At 43.1% G+C, this 20,193-nt stretch overlaps 1 protein-coding gene across 1 annotated transcript in view; it reads right to left on the bottom strand.

Moving 5' to 3' along the window:
* Positions 1-1,567: 1,567 nt before the first annotated feature.
* Positions 1,568-20,193, bottom strand: part of LOC121431891 — a 37,730-nt gene continuing 19,104 nt past the window's right edge. Inside the window, exons 4-11 of the mRNA XM_041629672.1 lie at positions 18,549-19,008; positions 18,037-18,373; positions 16,218-17,004; positions 15,790-15,999; positions 7,003-7,236; positions 4,628-4,857; positions 4,112-4,257; positions 1,568-3,278 (exon numbers count right to left, since the gene is read on the bottom strand). Of these exons, the coding sequence (XP_041485606.1) occupies positions 2,648-3,278; positions 4,112-4,257; positions 4,628-4,857; positions 7,003-7,236; positions 15,790-15,999; positions 16,218-17,004; positions 18,037-18,373; positions 18,549-19,008 (3,035 nt within the window). The 3' untranslated portion in view covers positions 1,568-2,647. The remainder of the gene's footprint in view (positions 3,279-4,111; positions 4,258-4,627; positions 4,858-7,002; positions 7,237-15,789; positions 16,000-16,217; positions 17,005-18,036; positions 18,374-18,548; positions 19,009-20,193) is intronic.

Below are 20,193 nucleotides of genomic sequence, written 5' to 3'. Positions count from 1 at the left end.
CTTTGTATCAGGCATAAATTCACATTGAAAAGTGCTGTTATAAGAGTTGATTTGGTAAGTATAATTAAGAATTGACACTATTGCCGTGTACAGACTCTACTCCGATTTTGGCTTTTTTGGGGGAACTCGGCGTGCGGAGGTACCAACTTCCGGTGCTTCAACACGGAATAGGCCAATCAGCGTTATTGTTCCCATCCAGGTAGGGGAGAGATCAGTGACTGTACCGTACATGCATGCACAGATCGCTGCAGAATAAGTGTAACTGAAGTTATCGATTAATTTTCATTATTATGTTGCCAATTTGAAGAGCGTTTGTTTGTAGGCTTGTGTGCGAGCGTATAACACGTAAGTTGTAGCGATGATCGCTATCGCAATTGGTGATTCTCAAATTGACTCTGAGTGTGATTGAGCAATGCTTTCGAGCTTTTGAGACCGGAGCAGACCCATTTCGTGGTACAAAAACGTGAGTCTCCAGAAAGAATGTGGATTAAATTGGCGATTTTGGAAGTGAACTCACTCTGGATTAATTGAAATATGTTGACATATTAGTAATTAAAACATGTGCAGTGTCTGAGAACTAAGATTTAATGTGAGGCTGTGAGCTTGTTTATGCAGATGCTACCGTGTACACGGTGATGGAATTTAGTACACGTGCACTGACTTGACCGTGCGTGTACACGTGTACCCGAAACGGGCCTAATTTGTACATCCATACAAATACATACATGCATAGTACATACATCCATACATACTTACCCAATACAAACATTTATCCTTCCTTTCTTCAGTCATTCATTATTTCTGTTTTATTACTTTTTTTTGGGGGGGGCAGCATCCTATTTTCTTCTCTTTTGAAATGTTACATAAAAATAATATTTTTTCTAGATAAATGATCCAGGGATGTGACTCCCTCTCACGTCCCTGAATGATCTAACCTTCCAAAATATTTTGAGGTAGTTTATTCATGAATTTAGTTTTTTTCAACAAAGTCATGCATTTGTGAGTGTGGTAAAAGGCTGTAAGCCACATTTCTACTAAAAGGTCGTAAATCGCATGTGTGAAAAGAACAAAGTCATATGGATTTAAGCGTGTGTAGTAAAAAGTTGTGACATTTGTCACTGACATTTATACTACAAAAAAGGTTCAACTCACATTTGTGCAAAAAGGTCATCAGTCATATTTGCACTAAAAATGTCACATATCCCATACTGCTAAAAAGTAAAAAAAAAAATCTCAATTAAGCAAGTCCAAATGTTACAAACTTCTCATTTGATTATTAACCTATTCATTTATTTACAAACTTATTTCAAAATGAAATGCATTTCTTTTTCACTTACTCTTTGCTCTCTCTGAAAAGAACCCACACTGCTAAAAATTTGCAATTCTCTCTCCGCTTCCCCAATCCTTTCAATCACTTCCTCTCTCATCCTTTCCCTGCATTGCCCACGAAATATAACTTGGTTTTCCCTCTGCTTTTGACAAGGGCTTGGGACCTTCAAAACATCAACCAATTTTCAATACAAATTGCAAGAAATCAATTCGAAGAAAGTTGGTTGTTTTGGCAGCATTAAAAACCAAAACTAGTTGACATTATCACACTAGTTCTAAGAGACCATTCCAACAGGTCATCGCAAGTGATGCTCAACATATTTAATATGGAACTTCACAAGGATACCCGTGAATGATCGAAAGAAATTAGTCACCTTAGGGGTTGCTTGTCTAAGGTACAGTACTGTGTTGTATCCCATCCAACATTCATTTTTATGTTTAATTTTGAGAGAAGTCTGTTGTACATTCCACTAAGTCCTCAATGCTTATCCATCATGGATATCGTACTATAGCACCGAGACGTTGTGAATGTCGATATAACTTGAGTCACCACTCGAGATGCTCAATGATTACAAGAACCAGAGCTCCTCGGGGGTACTTTGTGGCGGTGAAAATGAGTTTCTATCAGATGTTAGCCTATAATCTGTCAGTCCATTTCTCAGAAACTGTTGAAGTATCACTTCTGCTTTTGTAGTTGTCATATTGAATGCATTGTTTTCAAAATTGCTGAAATACTCGCTACACTCCACTTGATCTTTGCTAATTTGCTGCCAGTGTTGTCATTCTGTAATATGCTTCCTCTATTCTGTATCTTCCACATGGCTTTCACTGGAAATCCTGTCCTTATTTTTCAATGAATGTATGACCCTTTTTTATCTGTTCTGATGTAATTAACTATGAAGCTGTCCACAGTCCTCCTGCAATATGATTTTGTTTTCTCTATACTCGAATCTGATATCTTCCGATTCCTCCCGGTTTCTCAAAGGTGTGTCCTTTTAAATCTATAAAATTGATGCCATTCATGCCTGACTGGTGCAACGATTCATATTATAAATAGCTGCCCTCCTACTTGTGATCACTCTATAAACAGGTGTTGTTTTACATCCTGAATGAGGTTTTAATTCCCTTTCCCACAGGCATAGATGCTTCCAGTTGGTGGCGTTGGTTTAGTTGCCAGTGACCCGAAAATAAAGTGGCGGTACTGTATTATTGTAGCAAAATGTCCATGCTGGCCACACACTGTCTTTCAAAAGTTTTGAGATTTGAAGTTGTTCCCTGCCGTCTTAATGAACATATTTCTTCCTCATGTACCATTGCTCTAGTCCTTCTTGGCCTTCTTCTCCTCAGCTTTCAACTTTGCTAGTCGCCGTTCTGACATCATTGTCTTCCACTCAGCCAAGGGTTGGTTCTGGGATCTATCACAATACCAGCTGCCATAATATTGGGTGTGATGCTCTTGATCCCTTGGTTGATGACACTGGCTGCATACAATCGGACCTTTCCGGGGCTTGTAAACCTTGGTAGAAACCTGTCCTTCGAGTCGTTGCTGTGCTCTGCGCTTCCTGTTGTAATGGGTGGACCTCGGGAGTGATGAAGTTGGTGGTAGACTCGGTTGTGGTACACTGGGCCGCCAGTTAGGAGGTGTGGGCTGGATGGACCGGAATCCAGGGACAGAGACTTCAGTTGGGGCAGGGGTGGATGCACGGGTTGATGGTACGGCCATTACAGGAAGCAGAACAAATGTTGGTTGTGCTATTGGTACCTTCATCGTTGCCTGACCGACTGTGTTGGAAATCGTCGGGAACTGGACAGGCCTTTGGATGGGAAGTGGTGGCGAGGTAGGTGGTTTCTCCTTTGGTGGCGGCACAGATCTGCGGGCAGTCCTCCTAGGTCTAGGTGCTGAAGCTCCCTGTGCACTGCTCTCCTCACCTCTGGACCTCTGCTTATGCCTATACAAGAATGGAAGAATGGAAAAAGGAAATGAAGAGAAACAAATGATATAAGTTTGATTTCATAGGGAGACAAACTTACTACAGATACAATCCAATGTTACATCAAAAAAACTTTGTAATACCAAAAATAAATTTTGACACAATTAAAGACATAATTTCCTACTGGTGAAAATTTTAATAATTACAGATTTTATCCATTGGATGAGGACATGTTGATTAATCTCTAATAAATGTAACTGGGTGTTGAATGTAATGCAAATAGAGGCAAGGACCCTACTTATTATGTTCCTGTATTCACATTCGATTCAATATAGCAGCAGTGCTGACTCTGAAAACAGCTATTGAATTATTCACAAAAGAAAACATTCATATGATAAAAAAATACTATGTCCATTGACCCAAAATGACCCATGACCAAGATCATGTGATCTGAGATGTATGCAAAACAATAATTTATAATCGATTACCCTTATGTCTATGTTTCATGAATAGATCCATAAACTTTTTAAGTTATGATACCAATTCCACAAATACCCCCAACATGACCGAAGTTCATTGACCCTAAATGATCTTTGACCTTCGTCATGTGACCTGAAACTCGCACAGGATGTTCAGTGATACTTGACTAATCTTATGTCTAACTCTGCTAAGCAGGTAAGACAAAAAATTTAAGATGTGATCACGTAAAGTAATATTCACGAGAATGTTGATGTCGATACTTCTATTTTTCTTTTAGGTTTAATTTTCTAGCAAAATTGGACAAAGAGGAAGCTCTGGATTGCATAATTTTTAATCACCAAGAAGACAAATTAAGAGTTGAATTTACATACCTTTGTGTGCCTCTGACTTTGAAGCGTCCTTTGGTGATTTTCTCTTGCTGACAGGCCGGATCTAGGTTCTTTTTGGCGCTGTCTCTGGTGCTCTTCAGATCATCTTTACCTCTCAGTTTGAGTAGTCTGCGACCTGTGTGTTCCTCCTGTAAAAAGTAAAATCAGAATAAAGTAGACAATGCATATTATGGAATTAACAAAGGAGAAATGCACAATGGGTATAAACAGCCAAAATCAAACATATATACATCATTTTCAATGGACATTTATTTAGCAAATCACCTTTTTTCTTTAATACACAGTTAAACTTAATATAGACAGAATAATTAATACATATAAATGAACTGAAGGTCTCTAGCCCTGAAAAAGAAAAGTTTGTATTTAAGACCAAACCAAACATTACAGGCAACTTGTTCTGAATAAGGAAAACAAATGTTAATTCATGTCATGCTCATAGTCGCTTTACAAAATAAATCATCCTTGTTTTATGTTACAAATGAAAATAGCAGTACTTACATCAGACTTTTCTCTAAGATCTACATCTTCGACATTGTTCACTTCTTCATCTCCAGCAAGTGTTCCACTTTCTGGTGTGTCATCCCTTGGAGAATCGGGTGCCCGGGAGACAGTTGCAGGTGCTGTGGATATTCTCCCAATCCCAGCGGAAGTGGGCGGTGGTGAATCTGGAGCACGCGATACTGTTGCACGTGCCTTGGGCGTGTGGGATCTGTCTGTCCGTGGTTTTGCTGTTGATAAAGTGAAAGGGTAAAATATAACTTACTTTCATTGTTGGGAAGTCAGTGAGAGGCTCTATCATTGGGTTTTGGCAGGTTTATTCAATTGTTATTATGGAATATGCAACTTGGCTATAAACAATACATTGATACAGAAAATGATACCATGACAGATAAAGTAGTGATGTTGTGAAAAAACTAAGCCTGAGTCGAATCGATTTAAAAATCGGTGTTCGATCGATGTCATCGAACACCGATGCAGATTTTGCAAAATCGGTGCATCGAAAAAAAATAAAAAAATATGTCGGCCGGCCGATTCGTTTGGTTTACACAATCAATCATCGAAATATCAGTAATGTCAAACTTTACTATTACTTACTTGATTTCTATTGCCCCCAAAATGAAACCGATTGAGTAATTATGATGCTATTCACTATTAATTTGAAGTTTATTTCGATCATAGTTCGAGTCTTACTCGTCTGCTCGTGCCGAGATAATTTATGCACGATGAATTCATGAATGGAATTCGGAAGTCATGGCCATCGATCGTGCATGCGCAGTACTGTTCTTTAATCAAACCAGAAAATGGCCGAAAATTGACGCGATCAACGTAAAATAAATCTTGCTTTCATGAACAATATTAATATCATGACCATAGAACATTATTTAATCGTAATATTTAACAATAATTTGCATATGATAATCATTAATATGAATTTAGAGCTTGATGTGAAACGTTTGTATTTCGTTTCAATTTTCAATGGCGGACATCTCATGACGATCGACTTGACTTCTCGAGTCGAGCTAGTGCACTTGTCATGCTTACAAGTCTAAATAAAATAATCATCACGTCAGGATTGATTCTCGAACATTGTCTACATGTACATGCAAAAACTCTGTTCAAGTTCGTAATATCACCATATATTACATTTTACATGACAAAACAGAGAAAATTGCGTTTGATTTTTCCCCATCAATTTGAAGCTAGTTTGTGCCCAACTTTGGGCTCTGATTTCATGAATGGGAAAATATGTCATACGTCATCGAACACGCATGCGCATTGTGCTTATTTTCTCGGAGCTAGCTTGGAGACGTCCGGTCCAGAGATGAAATAACAATAGAAATAATCCCAGTATTAATTCTTCCATATGAACATAACATACTTTGCTGACATCGTCAATATTCTTAGTATGACCATAAAATCTTGTTAAATCGTAATAATTTAGATGAATTTAGGGCTCGATTCGAAACATTCATATTTATTTTGATCGCATGCTCAATTGCGTCTAAAAAACTGGATTGTCATTATCAGGATTAATTCTCGAACATCGTCATAACTCATATTCCACAATCTTTCCTCACAATCGTTATATCAGCATTGAATAGCAATTCAAATGACCATCCAAAGAAAATTACGTATTCATTCCCATAAATTTATTTGGAGCTCATTTTGGATCCAACTACACAATCTCAGGCAAGTTACAGCGCTCTCCGTTGATTGCACTTGTTTGCTGGCGCTGACGTCAAGCACGCCTGTCGTTTCGAGAGAGTGAGTGTACGGAGCTGCGGACGGGGCTGGTGAATGGACTGCGAATGCTAGTTTACCGAAAATCATTCAGATCGACTCTGCGTGATTCATGTCTTTATTATTGTTTCACTTTAAACTTATATGTTGTCATCTGCAAATATCATTGTTGAAGATATTTTGGGAAGAATTCTGCTTTGGTCCCTGGCCTTTTTTTGTGTGTTTTGTGATCATGGTAAACACAAACGTACTTTGCTCTGTCATCTGCTTGTGCGACGCTCACCTGGCCAACGCCAGCGCATACCGTCAGTGCGTAGTGCATATGCAAAGCGCATCGCATCGACGCAAAAACAAAAGACTACATTTTCCCCACCTTCAATATTCGATGCATCGATGTTCGATCGAATTAGAGCTGTCGAACACCGGTTTTCAAAATAATCGATATGACTCAGGCTTAGAAAAAATGCAACGATATTGAACGCAACATCAATTCTGGCTTTAAATTTAAGTATCGAATTGTTTACCAGCCCTGAAAATACTATTTTGTGATTTGAAAGAGTAAGAATGAACTGACAAAAGAACACATTTGAAAGAAATTAATCTGAACATATATTGCAAATACATGTACTCACTGCTGACGTCCTGTGCTCCTGGTTGCTGGCTTGACACTGTCGAGGAACGTTGGGATGAAGCAGGCCTTACTCCAAACTCCGGGGGTGGCTGAGTCGGGTCCTCTACGTCCTCTTCTTCCCAACGTCCTACGTCCTCGCCATCATCATCTCCTTCGACCATGCCTTCATCAGGATGCATGGAAAGTAGCTCCTCGTTGGTCTGATTGAAGAGATATTCCAGGCCGATAAGCTCCCCTGTAATGAATGAATGAATCGACAGAAAGGAATAAAGATTTTTTAAGTCGGCTGGAATAAAATTCTGGGAATAAAACAAGTTTATACCATTCATTTATTTGCAATGGCATACAGATTGGGGGCTTGGGGGTAAAAACAAAAAAGGTTGCTAATGCGAGCACATGATATACCTGCCTATAACACAAAAAATGGAGTTATTGGTCAAACAAGTGGAAAGTGGCGACTTCACTATTGACCTTCTGACCTTAAAATCAATAGAATTGCTTATATCTATGCTAGTATCATACACACCAAATTAAATGAGCCTAAATTAAGTTAAACTGAAATTATCCCATTTACAAGGACTGCAGAAGGGCAAGATAAAAATATGTCACTATGACCTTGACCTTATGACCTCAAAACCAATAGGCTTCCTTGGATCCATCTTACACACCAGATTTCATGAGCCTAGGTAAAGTCAAACTGAAATTATCGTGTTTACAAGGAAATGTTAAGACGGACACCAAGCGTGATATCATAATTCCTCCCATCTAAGACGGGCGTATATAAAATTCATGACCAAGAAAAAAAATTTACGACCCCCCAAAAAAAAGGAAAAGAAAAGGATAAAGAGAGGGTGATATTCAGGGTGCTACATAACTTTTTAGAAGCACTTGCCAGTTCGGGCAAGTAAATTTTTAAATAGTTGGGATATACTTGCCCAAAAATCTATTTCACTTGCCTGAAAAAAATCATTGAAAAAAAGGTTTTACCTCTCCAAAAGAAAGTTTTTGTGGTTTAATGAACCAATGACTTTTTTCTCTCTTTTGACATGAAATGATCTTTGTTATTGCATTTCTTTTTCCAAAGTGATTTTATCTTGCCTGCCATGACCAAAATTAGGGTCAGTATATCATATTGACCCTAATTTTTGTCATTCTACTGTGAGAATTTTGCTTGCCCAATTCGGGCAAGTAGTTTTGGTCTTTACTTCAAAACACTTGCCCAGCTCTAACTTTTACTTGCCCCGGGCAATCGGGCAAGTGCTTATGTAGCACCTTGATTTTATTTTCTGAATATTATGATGTCTCTATTGCAAAATTAGATTTTTGAAATATAAATGTGGAAATTTTTCGCCCAAATGAAAATCAACTTCTGACCGAAGGTAAGCGCTACTATCGACATCAATATTGTCCGAAATAGATGCATTTTTAACAATTTTCTGCACATTTCTCCGTCAACTTTCAACTGCATCTTTGCCGTAAATTATGAAAATACTTACCTGATTTTCTTATTTACGAGATAACTCATACATCTACTTGATTTGCTAGTTCAGCCCTCTGGACTGCCATACCCGAATAGAACTCCCAAGGATTTAAAAAGCGCGAGCGCGCCCTCTCCCGTTCAGGCTTACTACCCACGATCACCGCGCAATTAGCGTCCATCTTCCTCACCTTTCGCAAGCCCATACGTTGAAACATGTTGCTACGCAAGGCGGAGGGTCGGTGGGAGGGTATCAAGTAGATGTATGAGTTATCTCGTAAATAAGAAAATCAGGTAAGTATTTTCATAATTTACTTCAATAACTCCATACATCTACTTGATTTGCTAGACCAGCACGGACTCAAACCGTAGGGAGGCATGTTTTCAATTGTAAGCCTAAGAAAATTTAAAAGAAAAAAACAAAAACAACGAAATTTAGGGAGAGGGGGAAAAAGCCGCAGCTGCTTTAAGCGCCGAAGCAGCAAATCTCGCCTCGCTGGACGGAATGTCCTTCAAGTAGAAAGAAGTGAAGGAGTTAGTTGAGCGCCAAAAGGCGGCCCTCAAAAATGTCCTCGAGAGGAATGCCCTGTATACTCAGGAATACTAAGTATCATGGGCCCTCGGCCTAGTGTCAGGAGAACAACATCACCTGCTGACTAGAGCGTAAGAATCGAAATTTGTTGAAAATTTCAACAAGAATCGTGATCGGAAAACTGAAGCTTTTAAGGCTCAGTAAGTGATCAATCGACCAATCTGAGAAGGCGAGATATCTCAGAACCCCTACCGAAATTTAAGCGTGCCGCTTGCTAGTAACTAGCATGCGACTAGCAGGGCACTCGCTTAATAAGCGAGTGCATGCTAGCGAACAGTCCCTGCTCGCTAAAAGATCGCTTAACTATTACTCTGCACGCATATCACACGCTTATTAAGCTAACCGCATGCTAGTTACTAGCATGCCGCAAGCTTGCGCAAGCTAGTCGCACGCTTCCCGCAAGCTTGGAAATTTCTGTAGGGGAAGCCTCCGCGTGGGAGAAAGCGCCCAGAATTCGATATCTGTCTCAAATGCGTGAGGGCAGAAATCTGCAGAATTCTGATAGAGAGCTGTGGTAAAAAGTTACTAGCGGTCCGAAGGGGACCAGGAACGACGGAGAGTAGGGATTTAGGAAGAAAACCACTCGTAAGGCAGACAAGGGTCGAGAAAGCGACTGAGTGCCATCCTGTTAAAAAGGAATGCCGCGGACATGTTGCCTATGTAGAATAGAGCAGTCTGGTCAAAACAGCTCAACCGGGCGTGTCAGGGATACAGCGCGGTACACATCACGACAAAAGTGTGTTAGACCGAGTGATCGAGAGAGAACTCAGGATCCCCTTTCTCCCATACTGATTGAAGCACCCATCTGAGGGTGCAGTGCCCGCGGTGGAAGAGGTGGCTTGGCTCAAGCCACCATCGCCGAGAGAGCCCGTGAGGCTAGGCTGCGATGGCTGTCCGCTGGGCGGGGGAATCCCTAGCAGCAGCAAGTGTACGCCAGAGGGAGCTGGCGAAAAAAAATCTGTCACGATATTACGTGTAAACGACCATCAAGAGATGCTCTAAACGAACAGACATCGCCAGATATGATACCTCAACCGTTACATTCCCAACGGAATCGAATGAGGTAGCAACGGCCCTGTCCTATCAAGTTAGGGACGGAAACTGGCTAAGAGTGTCGAAGTCCTCGCTTGAAGAAACAAGCGAAGGAGACTTGAGGAAGTAATCACAAAATTTCCATCAGTCTGCGGTGAGAACCAGTTGTTTATGAAAACAGTCACAAGGCCTGTTTCTCAGGTGATCGTAAGAGCGAGCACCGCCGGCGCCGGTTGCGGCAGCGTGGAACAGTCCGATATCGGTAAGATAAGGAGCTCCAAAAAGCTGCGGGGGGCGGCAAAAATGACGCCCTAAGCAGCGGGGGATGAGAATCTAAATTTCTAAAAGAAGAACTCCAGTGAAGTAAATCACTTACATGGAGAGGCTCATCCACAGTCGGCCCGAGAGAAGGCGGGTCGTAGTGATCGTGGTTAGGAAGGCATAAGCATACATCCATCCACTGTTACATCATCCTCGGTCGTGCGGTGACCCTGGCCACATGCCTTGCATGGAAGGAGGATGAAAGCAGCATGCGGGGCGACTCGAGTGTGCCGTGAAAAAAAAAATTCTAAGAAAGAAGCCGATTCGACTAACGGGCACGGTAAAGACATCCACCGTAGACCACTCCGCACAAGGAGGGAGCGGCGGAGACGCCCGCAAGATTGACCCACATAGAGGGCAGTCTATAAGATAGACAGTTAGAGCTCGACCGATGGTCTGGCGGTGTACAGTTTGGTGTGAACTCGCCGACCCGGTACGGTGGGTGTGCCCAGAAAGTAGGCATAGAATGCCGACAGAGAATCCTGGGGCTTTAAACAAGTTTGAACGCGCGTACATAGCCAACAATCTCATGAGATGTACGGCGGTTACTTTCCTCCGAGATGATGTTTACCCAACCGGGGAAAGACTCGGGGAACAGCTGTGAATGTCAACAGGAGGGATATCTAGCATATGAAAAGCTGATTCCTTCCACGTATTCGGTGCGGGTGCTGCCGGCGGTGTCCGGGGGGACGACCGGTGATGGCAGCTCGGGCAGGGTTCGTACGAGCCGCCCGAATACGAGACAAATAGGTTAACATAACCATAATGCACCGGGTGGTGAAGGCATAGCGATTATTAAGCACAGGAGAACTTTTAATCGCCGTGACATTCAGATCCGATATACATACTCATAAGCTCGGAGAGCTATGAGATAGTGAGACATACCGCTGAGCGGTGATGGTGCTCATATCAGAGTCGCCCTCTCTTCAGCGGCGATCGCTGGAGAACGGGTGTCTGTACTAGCCCTGACTCTGGCGTTGCAAGGGTAGGAGCTAAGTAAGACAGGGCACCCTTACTTTCGAATAGAAAGTGAGGTTCAGGCCAGAAAAGCGACGGTCCCGTCGCCTGGGCGGACGGTCCGCGGACGTGATAGGTTGTCCTCTCAAAGCAGCCAAACATTCTCACGAGAGAAGTGCGGCATGCGGTATGTAAGAGATTCATACCTCCAATCTACGGGCCCGCTTAGGGGGAAGAATGGAGAGAGTTACCGCTGAAGGAGTCGTCGCCGTATGTGAGCTTGACGTAGAGGGCGAATTCGGGAGAACCTGCAAAATAATCGCCCCCCCCCTGCCTCTGCCTTCTCGCTAGCCTCGAGAGGCTTGAAAATTTCGAGACGGCGGCGCCGGAGCCTGGCGCTTCCGGGCAGCAGCAGAGCGGGGGTGGGTTTACACCCACGGAGCTGGCGGCTTCCTCGTCGTAGGAGCCGCCTCGTCTAGAGCGACCCCGTCACTCTCCGAGACCCCCAATTCGGCCGATTGAGCTCGGAGCGCCTGAAGAGGCGGGGCGAGAAAATATGGACTCCCTTGCTTCATCAATACCCCCACTCGGAGGGTAGATGTGAGGTAGATACTTGTCAAGCAGCGCCTGAGCGCTTACTGAAAAGTCGACCGCGGGATAGGTGTTGTCCTCGTAAAGGGAGTCTCGCTCTATGGACTGAACCGGGGGGTTGTCCAGTAAGCGCCGGGGTGGCCCCGCGTGTCGGCTGGGACACGTGCTCTGAGATCGACGAAAATGCTGGAAAGCACACGCGATCTTGGGGCACCCGGTTAGTCGGTGCACTGGCTGGCGATTTAACAGAATCGCTCGAGGATTTCCCGGGTGTCTGGTGGTTATTGCCCACTTGTCTCGCTTGATGCTCAGGGGCATCAGCGGGGTGAGTAGACGTCGAGGGTGGGGTGAACCCGCACTACTCGAAAGCAGAATGTAGCAGCATGAATAGCTGTAACATCTGACCACCGACACAAGGGTCTGAAGGAGGGACGCCCATGGCAACAGGGCTGGCCGACCTCACCTTCGACCTCTTCTTCTTCGCGGCCTCCGCCGGTGTGGCCGGGGCAGAAGAAGGCACAAGAGGCACGGGTGATTTCTTACGATTTGCCGCCCCTGGCAGGGCGGCCGTCAACAACAAAACTTCACCCGAATCTGACGGGGTCAGATTGTGGTCACAGTCTGATGTGTGACGCCTCTCGCGGTAGCAGAATGTAGCAGCATGAATAGCTGTAACATCTGACCACCGACACAAGGGTCTGAAGGAGGAACGCCCATGGCAGCAGGGCTGGCCAACCTCTCCTTCGACCTCTTCTTCTTCTTCTCTTTCTGCGGGCTCCGCCGGCGTGGCCGGGGCAGAAGGCATGAGAGGCACGGGTGATTTCTTACGATTTGCCGCCCATGGCAGGGCGGCCGCCGACAATGAAAATTCACCCGAATCTGACGGGGTCAGATTGTGGTCACAGCCCGATGTGTGACGCCTCTCGCGGTAGCAGAATATAGCAGCATAACATGTATGACTGTAACATCTGGCCACCGATAAGAGGGTCTGAAGGAGGAATGCCCATGGCAACAGGGCTGGCCGACCTCTCCTTCGACCTCTTCTTCTTCTTATTATTTTGCGGGCTCCGCCGGCGTGGCCGGAGCAGAAGAAGGCACAAGAGGCACGGGTGATCTCTTACGATTTGCCGCCCCTGGCAGGGCGGCCGCCAACAACGAAACTTCACCCGAATCTGACGGGGTCAGATTGTGGTCACGATCAGATTGTGGTTACAGTCTGTGTGACGCCTCTCGCGGTCAGGGGCTGGGCGATCTCTCCCGATGCTGTCAACGGAGGACGACTTATACGGCAGAGATCCTGACCTGTGCCGGGGGGAGAGAACCGCACTCTCCCTCCGGACTTCTGGTGACCCGGTAGCCGGTGGGTCGCATAGCCCTATGGGTGCTGCGGCGGCAGGACCTAGTTTAGGCTTGGAAGCCTTGGCTACCACTTTTTCCTTTGTCCGAGACCGTGGCACCACAGTCTCGGCCTTCCTTCTCTTAGCATCCGACCGCAAATTCGGAATGCTGATCGACGCACCCTCATACTCACCGCCGCTGGGCGCTCACCGCGGCGTCCTTCCTGCTCGCCTGGAGGCGGCCGACTTCTGTAACTTGCAATCGGGACGGTCCCCGTGGAGGGCACCAGGTCCTCTGGGGCTGTGTTAGTCCCATTCAAAGATACCTCTCTCTACCCTGAAAAAGGAAAAACAAGAATTTTTCTTTTTCTTTTTTTTTTACAAAGATCTCGCTTAGATTAAAGGTGGAGACCGGAGTGGTCTTTCCCTCCTCCTAAAAGGAGTTTGTTTGAGCAAACAGAACAAAACAAGAGGGGAGGGGTAGGGAGGAAGAAGAAACTAAGAATAGTTTAGGTATCTGCCTGTAAGAAAATAAAAAGGAGGTCGGAGACTTTGAAAAAAGAAACTCCTACAAGGTTCCCCTACTATATTCTCTTTTTTGTGCCCGAAGGAAAAATTCGAAACAAAAATTCAAAATTGAATGCAAGTTCAGAAGAGAACGAACTTTCCACCTGCGAAGAAACACAAAAACAAGCATTTCAGAGCAGGAAGAAAAGGGATTGAGAGACAAATAATTCCAGATAAGAGAAATTTTACGATAATTTCCAAGAGGAAAAAAAAAAAAGTAACCTCCTGTGGAAAGGTAAAGAAATTCAGAACAGGAGGAAGGAGGAACGTCTCTAGTAACGATTCCAAGAGGAAGAACGACACAGTAAATCCTCAAAGGGAATCGTAGAGCCCGCCTGTCGAAATAAAAAATATATAAGACTAGGAGGGAAGAGGGAATTGAACGAAGAAAACAATTCCGGGACAGGTCAAAAAAATTTCTAACAGGAAGGAGACCCCACCTGTAAAGAACAAAATTTTTTTTTTTTTTTTAGGGGGGATTGAATAACCAAACAATCATCAGGTATAATTGCGTAAGCCGAATTAAACAATCCCCGAAGCGTCTGTGAATAAAATATTAATCAAGAATTTTATTCAGAACAGAAAGGAAAAGGAATTGAGCTTTAGGATGCGCCTGTGAATAAAATATCAATCAAGAAATTTATTCAGAACAGAAGGAAAAAGGAATTGAGCTTTAAGATCCGCCTGTGAATAAAATATCAATCAAGAAATTTATTCAGAACAGAAGGAAAAACGAATTGAGCTTTAAGATCCGCCTGTGAATAAAATATCAATTAAGAAATTTATTCAGAACAGAAAGGAAAGAGAATTGAAGAATTAATCAATCAATAATCAATCGAAAATCTTAATAAATCAATTCCAGAAAGCAAGGAAGGAACAGAGTTGAAGATCCCAACCTGCAAAAAGAAATAACAATAACACCCTCGACAACAAAGTGTAGAGGCTGTCTAGAAATTAATTCAAAAACGGCACCAAAAGCCACCACGCTTTGAACGTGAAGAACAATAACCATGACAGGTGGTGAAGGCTTGCTGCCACGTAGGCAGGCCAAGCCCGGTGCCTCGCGAACGCGCTAGCGATGCGGCGCGACGAGAACTCAAACGTTAGAAAAACAATTTAAGTGTCACCAAAAACACGTCTAAAAAGTCACGCCAAGTGTAAATTCTGAACACAATCTTACACACAAATGGAAAGATTGAAATTAAAAGGGAGAATGCACCACAGATAAGCGAAAATAATATACCAAAGCTCAAAAAGATTTGAGCTCTTAGGAGACTTATCTGAGCACGTCTTGACAGGTGGCTTGCCGAAAGCAAAAGAGGAAGATGGACGCTAATTGCGCGGTGATCGTGGGTAGTAAGCCTGAACGGGAGAGGGCGCGCTCGCGCTTTTTAAATCCTTGGGAGTTCTATTCGGGTATGGCAGTCCAGAGGGCTGAACTAGCAAATCAAGTAGATGTATGGAGTTATTGAAGTAAATATACTGATCTGCAAGGTGATGTCAATGCATTTCATGTGCGGTTATTTGCGATGTACGTAAAAAATGTTTATGCACGCCTGTTTTCTTATTTATGCAATCATTTTCAGAGCGCTAACGTTCGCTGATGTGCGTTGCTTTTGATAAAGTGAATGAACAACATCGCAATGGGTAGGAGCAGTGCACAATTGATTTCCACTGTCCATCAGTGATAGCGTGTTTTACGACCGGCTTGATGGGTGTCAGCTGCCAGCGCTCTGTTTATAAATGGATTAGCGGTGACGGACTTTGGCCCAAAGGAGGGGATTCGTTGAATGTCTATTTGTGATAGGTCCATGATTATATAAAACTCTAACATTCTATGGAGTATTGATACACTTCACAGACTATTTTGAGTCACATTTGATTGGACTATATTTAGAAAATAAATTGGCATACCTGTGTATTCCAGGGGTGCAGTCATTGTAGGGTTGAGCTTACATCCGAAAAGCTTCTCGGTCAACCGGTTGACATCCAACTCATAGTAGGTGCCATATGACACGTGGGAAGGTGCAGTGGCAGCTTCAACATCCCTTGCACGATCGCAGTTCCATCTATGTACCCCCTCAAGAAGGTAGGCCTGGAAGTGGACATTGTTGGCTGATATCCCTGAACAATGAAATGAACAAAAGTATTTTGAATTTATGAAATTTATCCATCCATTGCCGGTTACTTCCGATACACAAATGCAATGTAGATAGAAACCTGTAGAAATAAAGACATGCATAATAGTTACATAATGTAGCATCAGCATGACCTAACATTGAAAGATCTGTCATTATGTTTAACTTGTTTTACATACGTTGTGATACAGGACATGAACTTACCAGGGATGAACCGGCTCATGTGAAGATGGAAGGACTCCAACGATGACAACCCTCTAGCACATCTGTACACAGGCAATGTGATGCCACCCTTCACCGTCTCTCCTGTCTTGGTGTAGAGCTGCACCCCTGGTGGATCTTGGATGCAAGCGATGTGCTTCTGCTCCGAGTCCCAAATCTCCCACACTCTGTCGGAGTCAAAGAGGGGAACACGGTGTGTGTTATGTCCTCTCTCGCCATCCAAGGAAGCCAAGAGATCTCCGATGAGTTGGGTAGTCTCCTCCGTTCCTCTGGTCACTCGTCTGCAGTGTCGTGCAATCGAGCTCTTTCCAAGGTGCTTCAGGATGACCTCATCAGAAGTTTCAGCGATGCCTTGGTCCCTGAGTTCACCTCTCTTTGCAGCGATGAGTTGATCCAGGTCATCTGCACTCCATGCAAAGATGCAGGCTGACAACCGTCTCAGAAAGAACGGGTAGAGCTGGTGTTTGGTGCTGATGCATCCTCTAGCAAGCCTCCTCATGAAGTGCCAGACGTCGAGTCGGACAGGCATGTCTGGCCACTCCCTGAAGATCATTGAGTCCGCACCACAGCAGCCTCTGTCCACGTACAGAAGCTCTGGTCTAGGTTGGCCCGCTGCTGCATACCGTCTCTGGATGCCCTTGATCATTTCGTCGAGACCGGCTCCCTCACCAACAGTCATCACGGACATCAGAACTTGTCCAGACTCGTTGCCGACGTTGGTTGCCCATGCAGCAGTCCCTGCTGACTCGCCTCTCAGTTTCCTTGTGATCTGCGAAGTAAAGAAGATAAATTGAATTTGAATTCATCTCAATGGAATGAATATCAATTATATTTGCGTACAGACACAAATAGAAGAAATGGGTGAAGTAATAAACAATAAATAGTATGGGGATTACCATTATCCATCATGTCTTAATTTGAAATCCAGAAAATTAAAAGCACAAGCAGAATGTGTTTTATTTTCAGTCACAACTTTAAGTGCCATCTATGGACTAAATTACACTGAATAGTTAAAAAGAAACATGATACAATATCTGGAGAGAAAAAAATCACTATTAATATGCAATCATATTTCAATAACATAATGAATTTAGAACGGTGCTAGTTAACACATAAAACATGGAAAATGAAATATCCAAATTAACAAAAGATTTAAACAATATGAATAGGTAATAAGGAATTCACGAGCATTTCAATTTTGACATCACTAGTGTTATGGACATCCTGAAATGGGCAATGCCATAAAGATATGTGATGTCACACTTGTACAAGCCAACCCCCCCTTCCCCCATAGTGTACATACTTAACTTCAATTTTTATAAAGTCTATGCATAGATCTGAAGCCCTTTACACAAAGGTTGGCAATAGATCATAGGCTTGATTTTCATGATTGATTGTACATTGTAGTCAATGCAATCAATCATAAAGAAATTCTTCTACGATCATTGCTAAGCTTTGTGTTACAGGTACCAGGTGTTCTTTTCATGGCTGGGCATAATAGAGTTTGTAAAAATTATATCATGGCCTTAGAGTTTGTTCTACCTTTAGAGAGAGCAGAAAATAAATGTTTTTGAGTATATATCTTGTGTTGAAAATGGAGACTTGTTCAAGTGCAACATCATAAATCTTTAATAGTTGCATTGCCAACATTTGAATGCTCAGAACTTTCTGACTGTTCTCAAACACTCATCAATTTTATTCTACAATTTTTATGTTTTCTCACAACATTCTCCTTTTATAATCCTAATCCACTTGTTACAGTTGATAACATATCATAAACTAAAGGACGGTTTCTACTCACCTTATTGGACGAGTCAATCTTCAGAATACGGCCGAATACAGATGTGATGCTAGCCTTCACTTCATCAATGCGCTCCAGCACATCGTTGCAGTACACCGTGAGGAGCCAATGATACGTGGGAAGAGAAGGCATTGCGGGTGGTGGTGGGCAGTTTGGTTGATCGATGAGGCCCCTCTCACTGGCATTGAAGAATTCCTCAACCACAGAGCAATAGTGGGCAGTCTTTGCAAGCCAAGCATCGGTGTGGACCTCTTTCAGCTTGCCGATCATCTGGAATGGTCCGTTGCCAAGTGTCCTGTCTCGCAGCATCACGACAATTTTCTTGTCACAAGCACCTCTGTAGCAAAAAGAAGAAATTTAGGAATCGGTATATCAGTGCGAATTTCCATCTGTCATAGGATTTGGAAATATTTTGTTTAACATTGCATTTCGAACTACAACCCAGCATGAACCATTTCTATCTGAAAAAGCAGAGCAGTCTCGGGTGCGATGAAGTATAAGTGTGCACTAACCTGCATGTGAGCACCACCGGGAATGACAGCCGGGGACCGGTGTCCAGTTGGTCTAGGATGGTCTTGCTCCAACTGATGAACTTCTTGTGACACCTTCTGCATTCCAGGTACTCAGCACCCATGTTGTAGAATCCATCAATGTCCATGACCTGTTGCACATGGGAGTAGACACCGGCTGATAACAGCTCCTGACCGTTGCATTCTTGGTTGGGGCAAAGAACCTTCACTCCCCAAAGCTTGTGGGGCATCCACATCAGCAGTTTGGTTGCAAAGTAACATGCTGGCTTGGGAGCTTGGCCTGGGACGAACTGTGGTTCAGGTGGGTAGAACCAAAGTTGGGTTATCCTCTGCATGTCGAATTCAGGCTTCCCACAGGCCGATTCCTTGAACAAAGCATGTGACACCCACTCGTGGTCATGACATGGTAGTGTCTGCTTCCATCCTTCAGTCAGGAGGTACTCTACAAAAAATAAATGTGCAAAGAACTTTGTCAGAAATGCACGGCATAATCTTTTCTTAACATTATCAAGTTACTCTATACAGATATCATACAGTCATTGTTCACACTAATAAACACAATCTTAATAAATGCAGTTGTGCATATGTTAACTTTTGAATTGCAGGTGCAAGGGGAGTCTATAATAGAACAAGTGGAATGCCTCTGGCCGTCTCACCTGCATCACGCGGTTCAATATAGCAGCAGTGCTGACTTTGAATACTACTCTAACTCGCACAAGATGTTCAGTGATACATGGTTACTCTTATGTCCACTTTTTATGAACTAGACCAATAAACTTACAGAGATATGATGGTTATTCAACAAAAAACCTCAACATGGCCAAAGTTCATTGACCTTACATGACCTTTGACCTTGATCATGTGACCTGAAACTCGCACAGGATGTTCAGTGATACTTGATTACTCTTATGTACAAGTTTCATGAATCAGATCCATAAACTTTCAAAGTTTTGATGGTAATTCAACAGATACACCCAATTCGGCCAAAGTTCATTGACCTTTGACCTTGGTCATGTGACCTGAAACGCGCACAGGATGTTCAGTGATATTTGATTACTCATATGTCCAAGTTTAGTGAACTAGGCCAATAAACTTTCAAAGTTATGATGGTAATTCAACAGATACCCCCGATTCGGCCAAAGTTCATTGACCCTAAATGACCTTTGACCTTAATCATGAGACCTGAAACTTGCACAAAATATTCAGTGATGCTTGATTACTATTATGTCCAAGTTTCATGAATCAGATCCATAAACTTTTAAAGTTATGATGGGAATTCAACAGATATCCCCAATTCGGCCAAAGTTCATTGACCCTAAATGACCTTTGACCTTGGTCATGTGACGTGAAACTCATGCAGGATGTTAAGTGATACTTGATTAACCTTATGTGTAAGTTTCATGAACTAGGTCCATATATTTTCTAAGTTATGATGACATTTCAAAAACTTAACCTCAGGTTAAGATTTCGATGTTGATTCCTCCAACATGGTCTAAGTTCATTGACCCTAAATGACCTTTGACCTTGGTCATGTGACATGAAACTCTAATAGGATGTTCAGTAATACTTGATTAACCTTATGGCCAAGTTTCATGAACTAGGTCCATATACTTTCTAAGTTATGATG

This window comes from Lytechinus variegatus, chromosome 18 (genome assembly GCF_018143015.1).
Source record: "Lytechinus variegatus isolate NC3 chromosome 18, Lvar_3.0, whole genome shotgun sequence".
Taxonomy (NCBI): Eukaryota; Metazoa; Echinodermata; class Echinoidea; order Temnopleuroida; family Toxopneustidae; genus Lytechinus; species Lytechinus variegatus.
The sequence above is the reverse complement of the archived record's forward strand: the minus strand, read 5'-3'. Positions and strand labels throughout refer to the sequence as shown.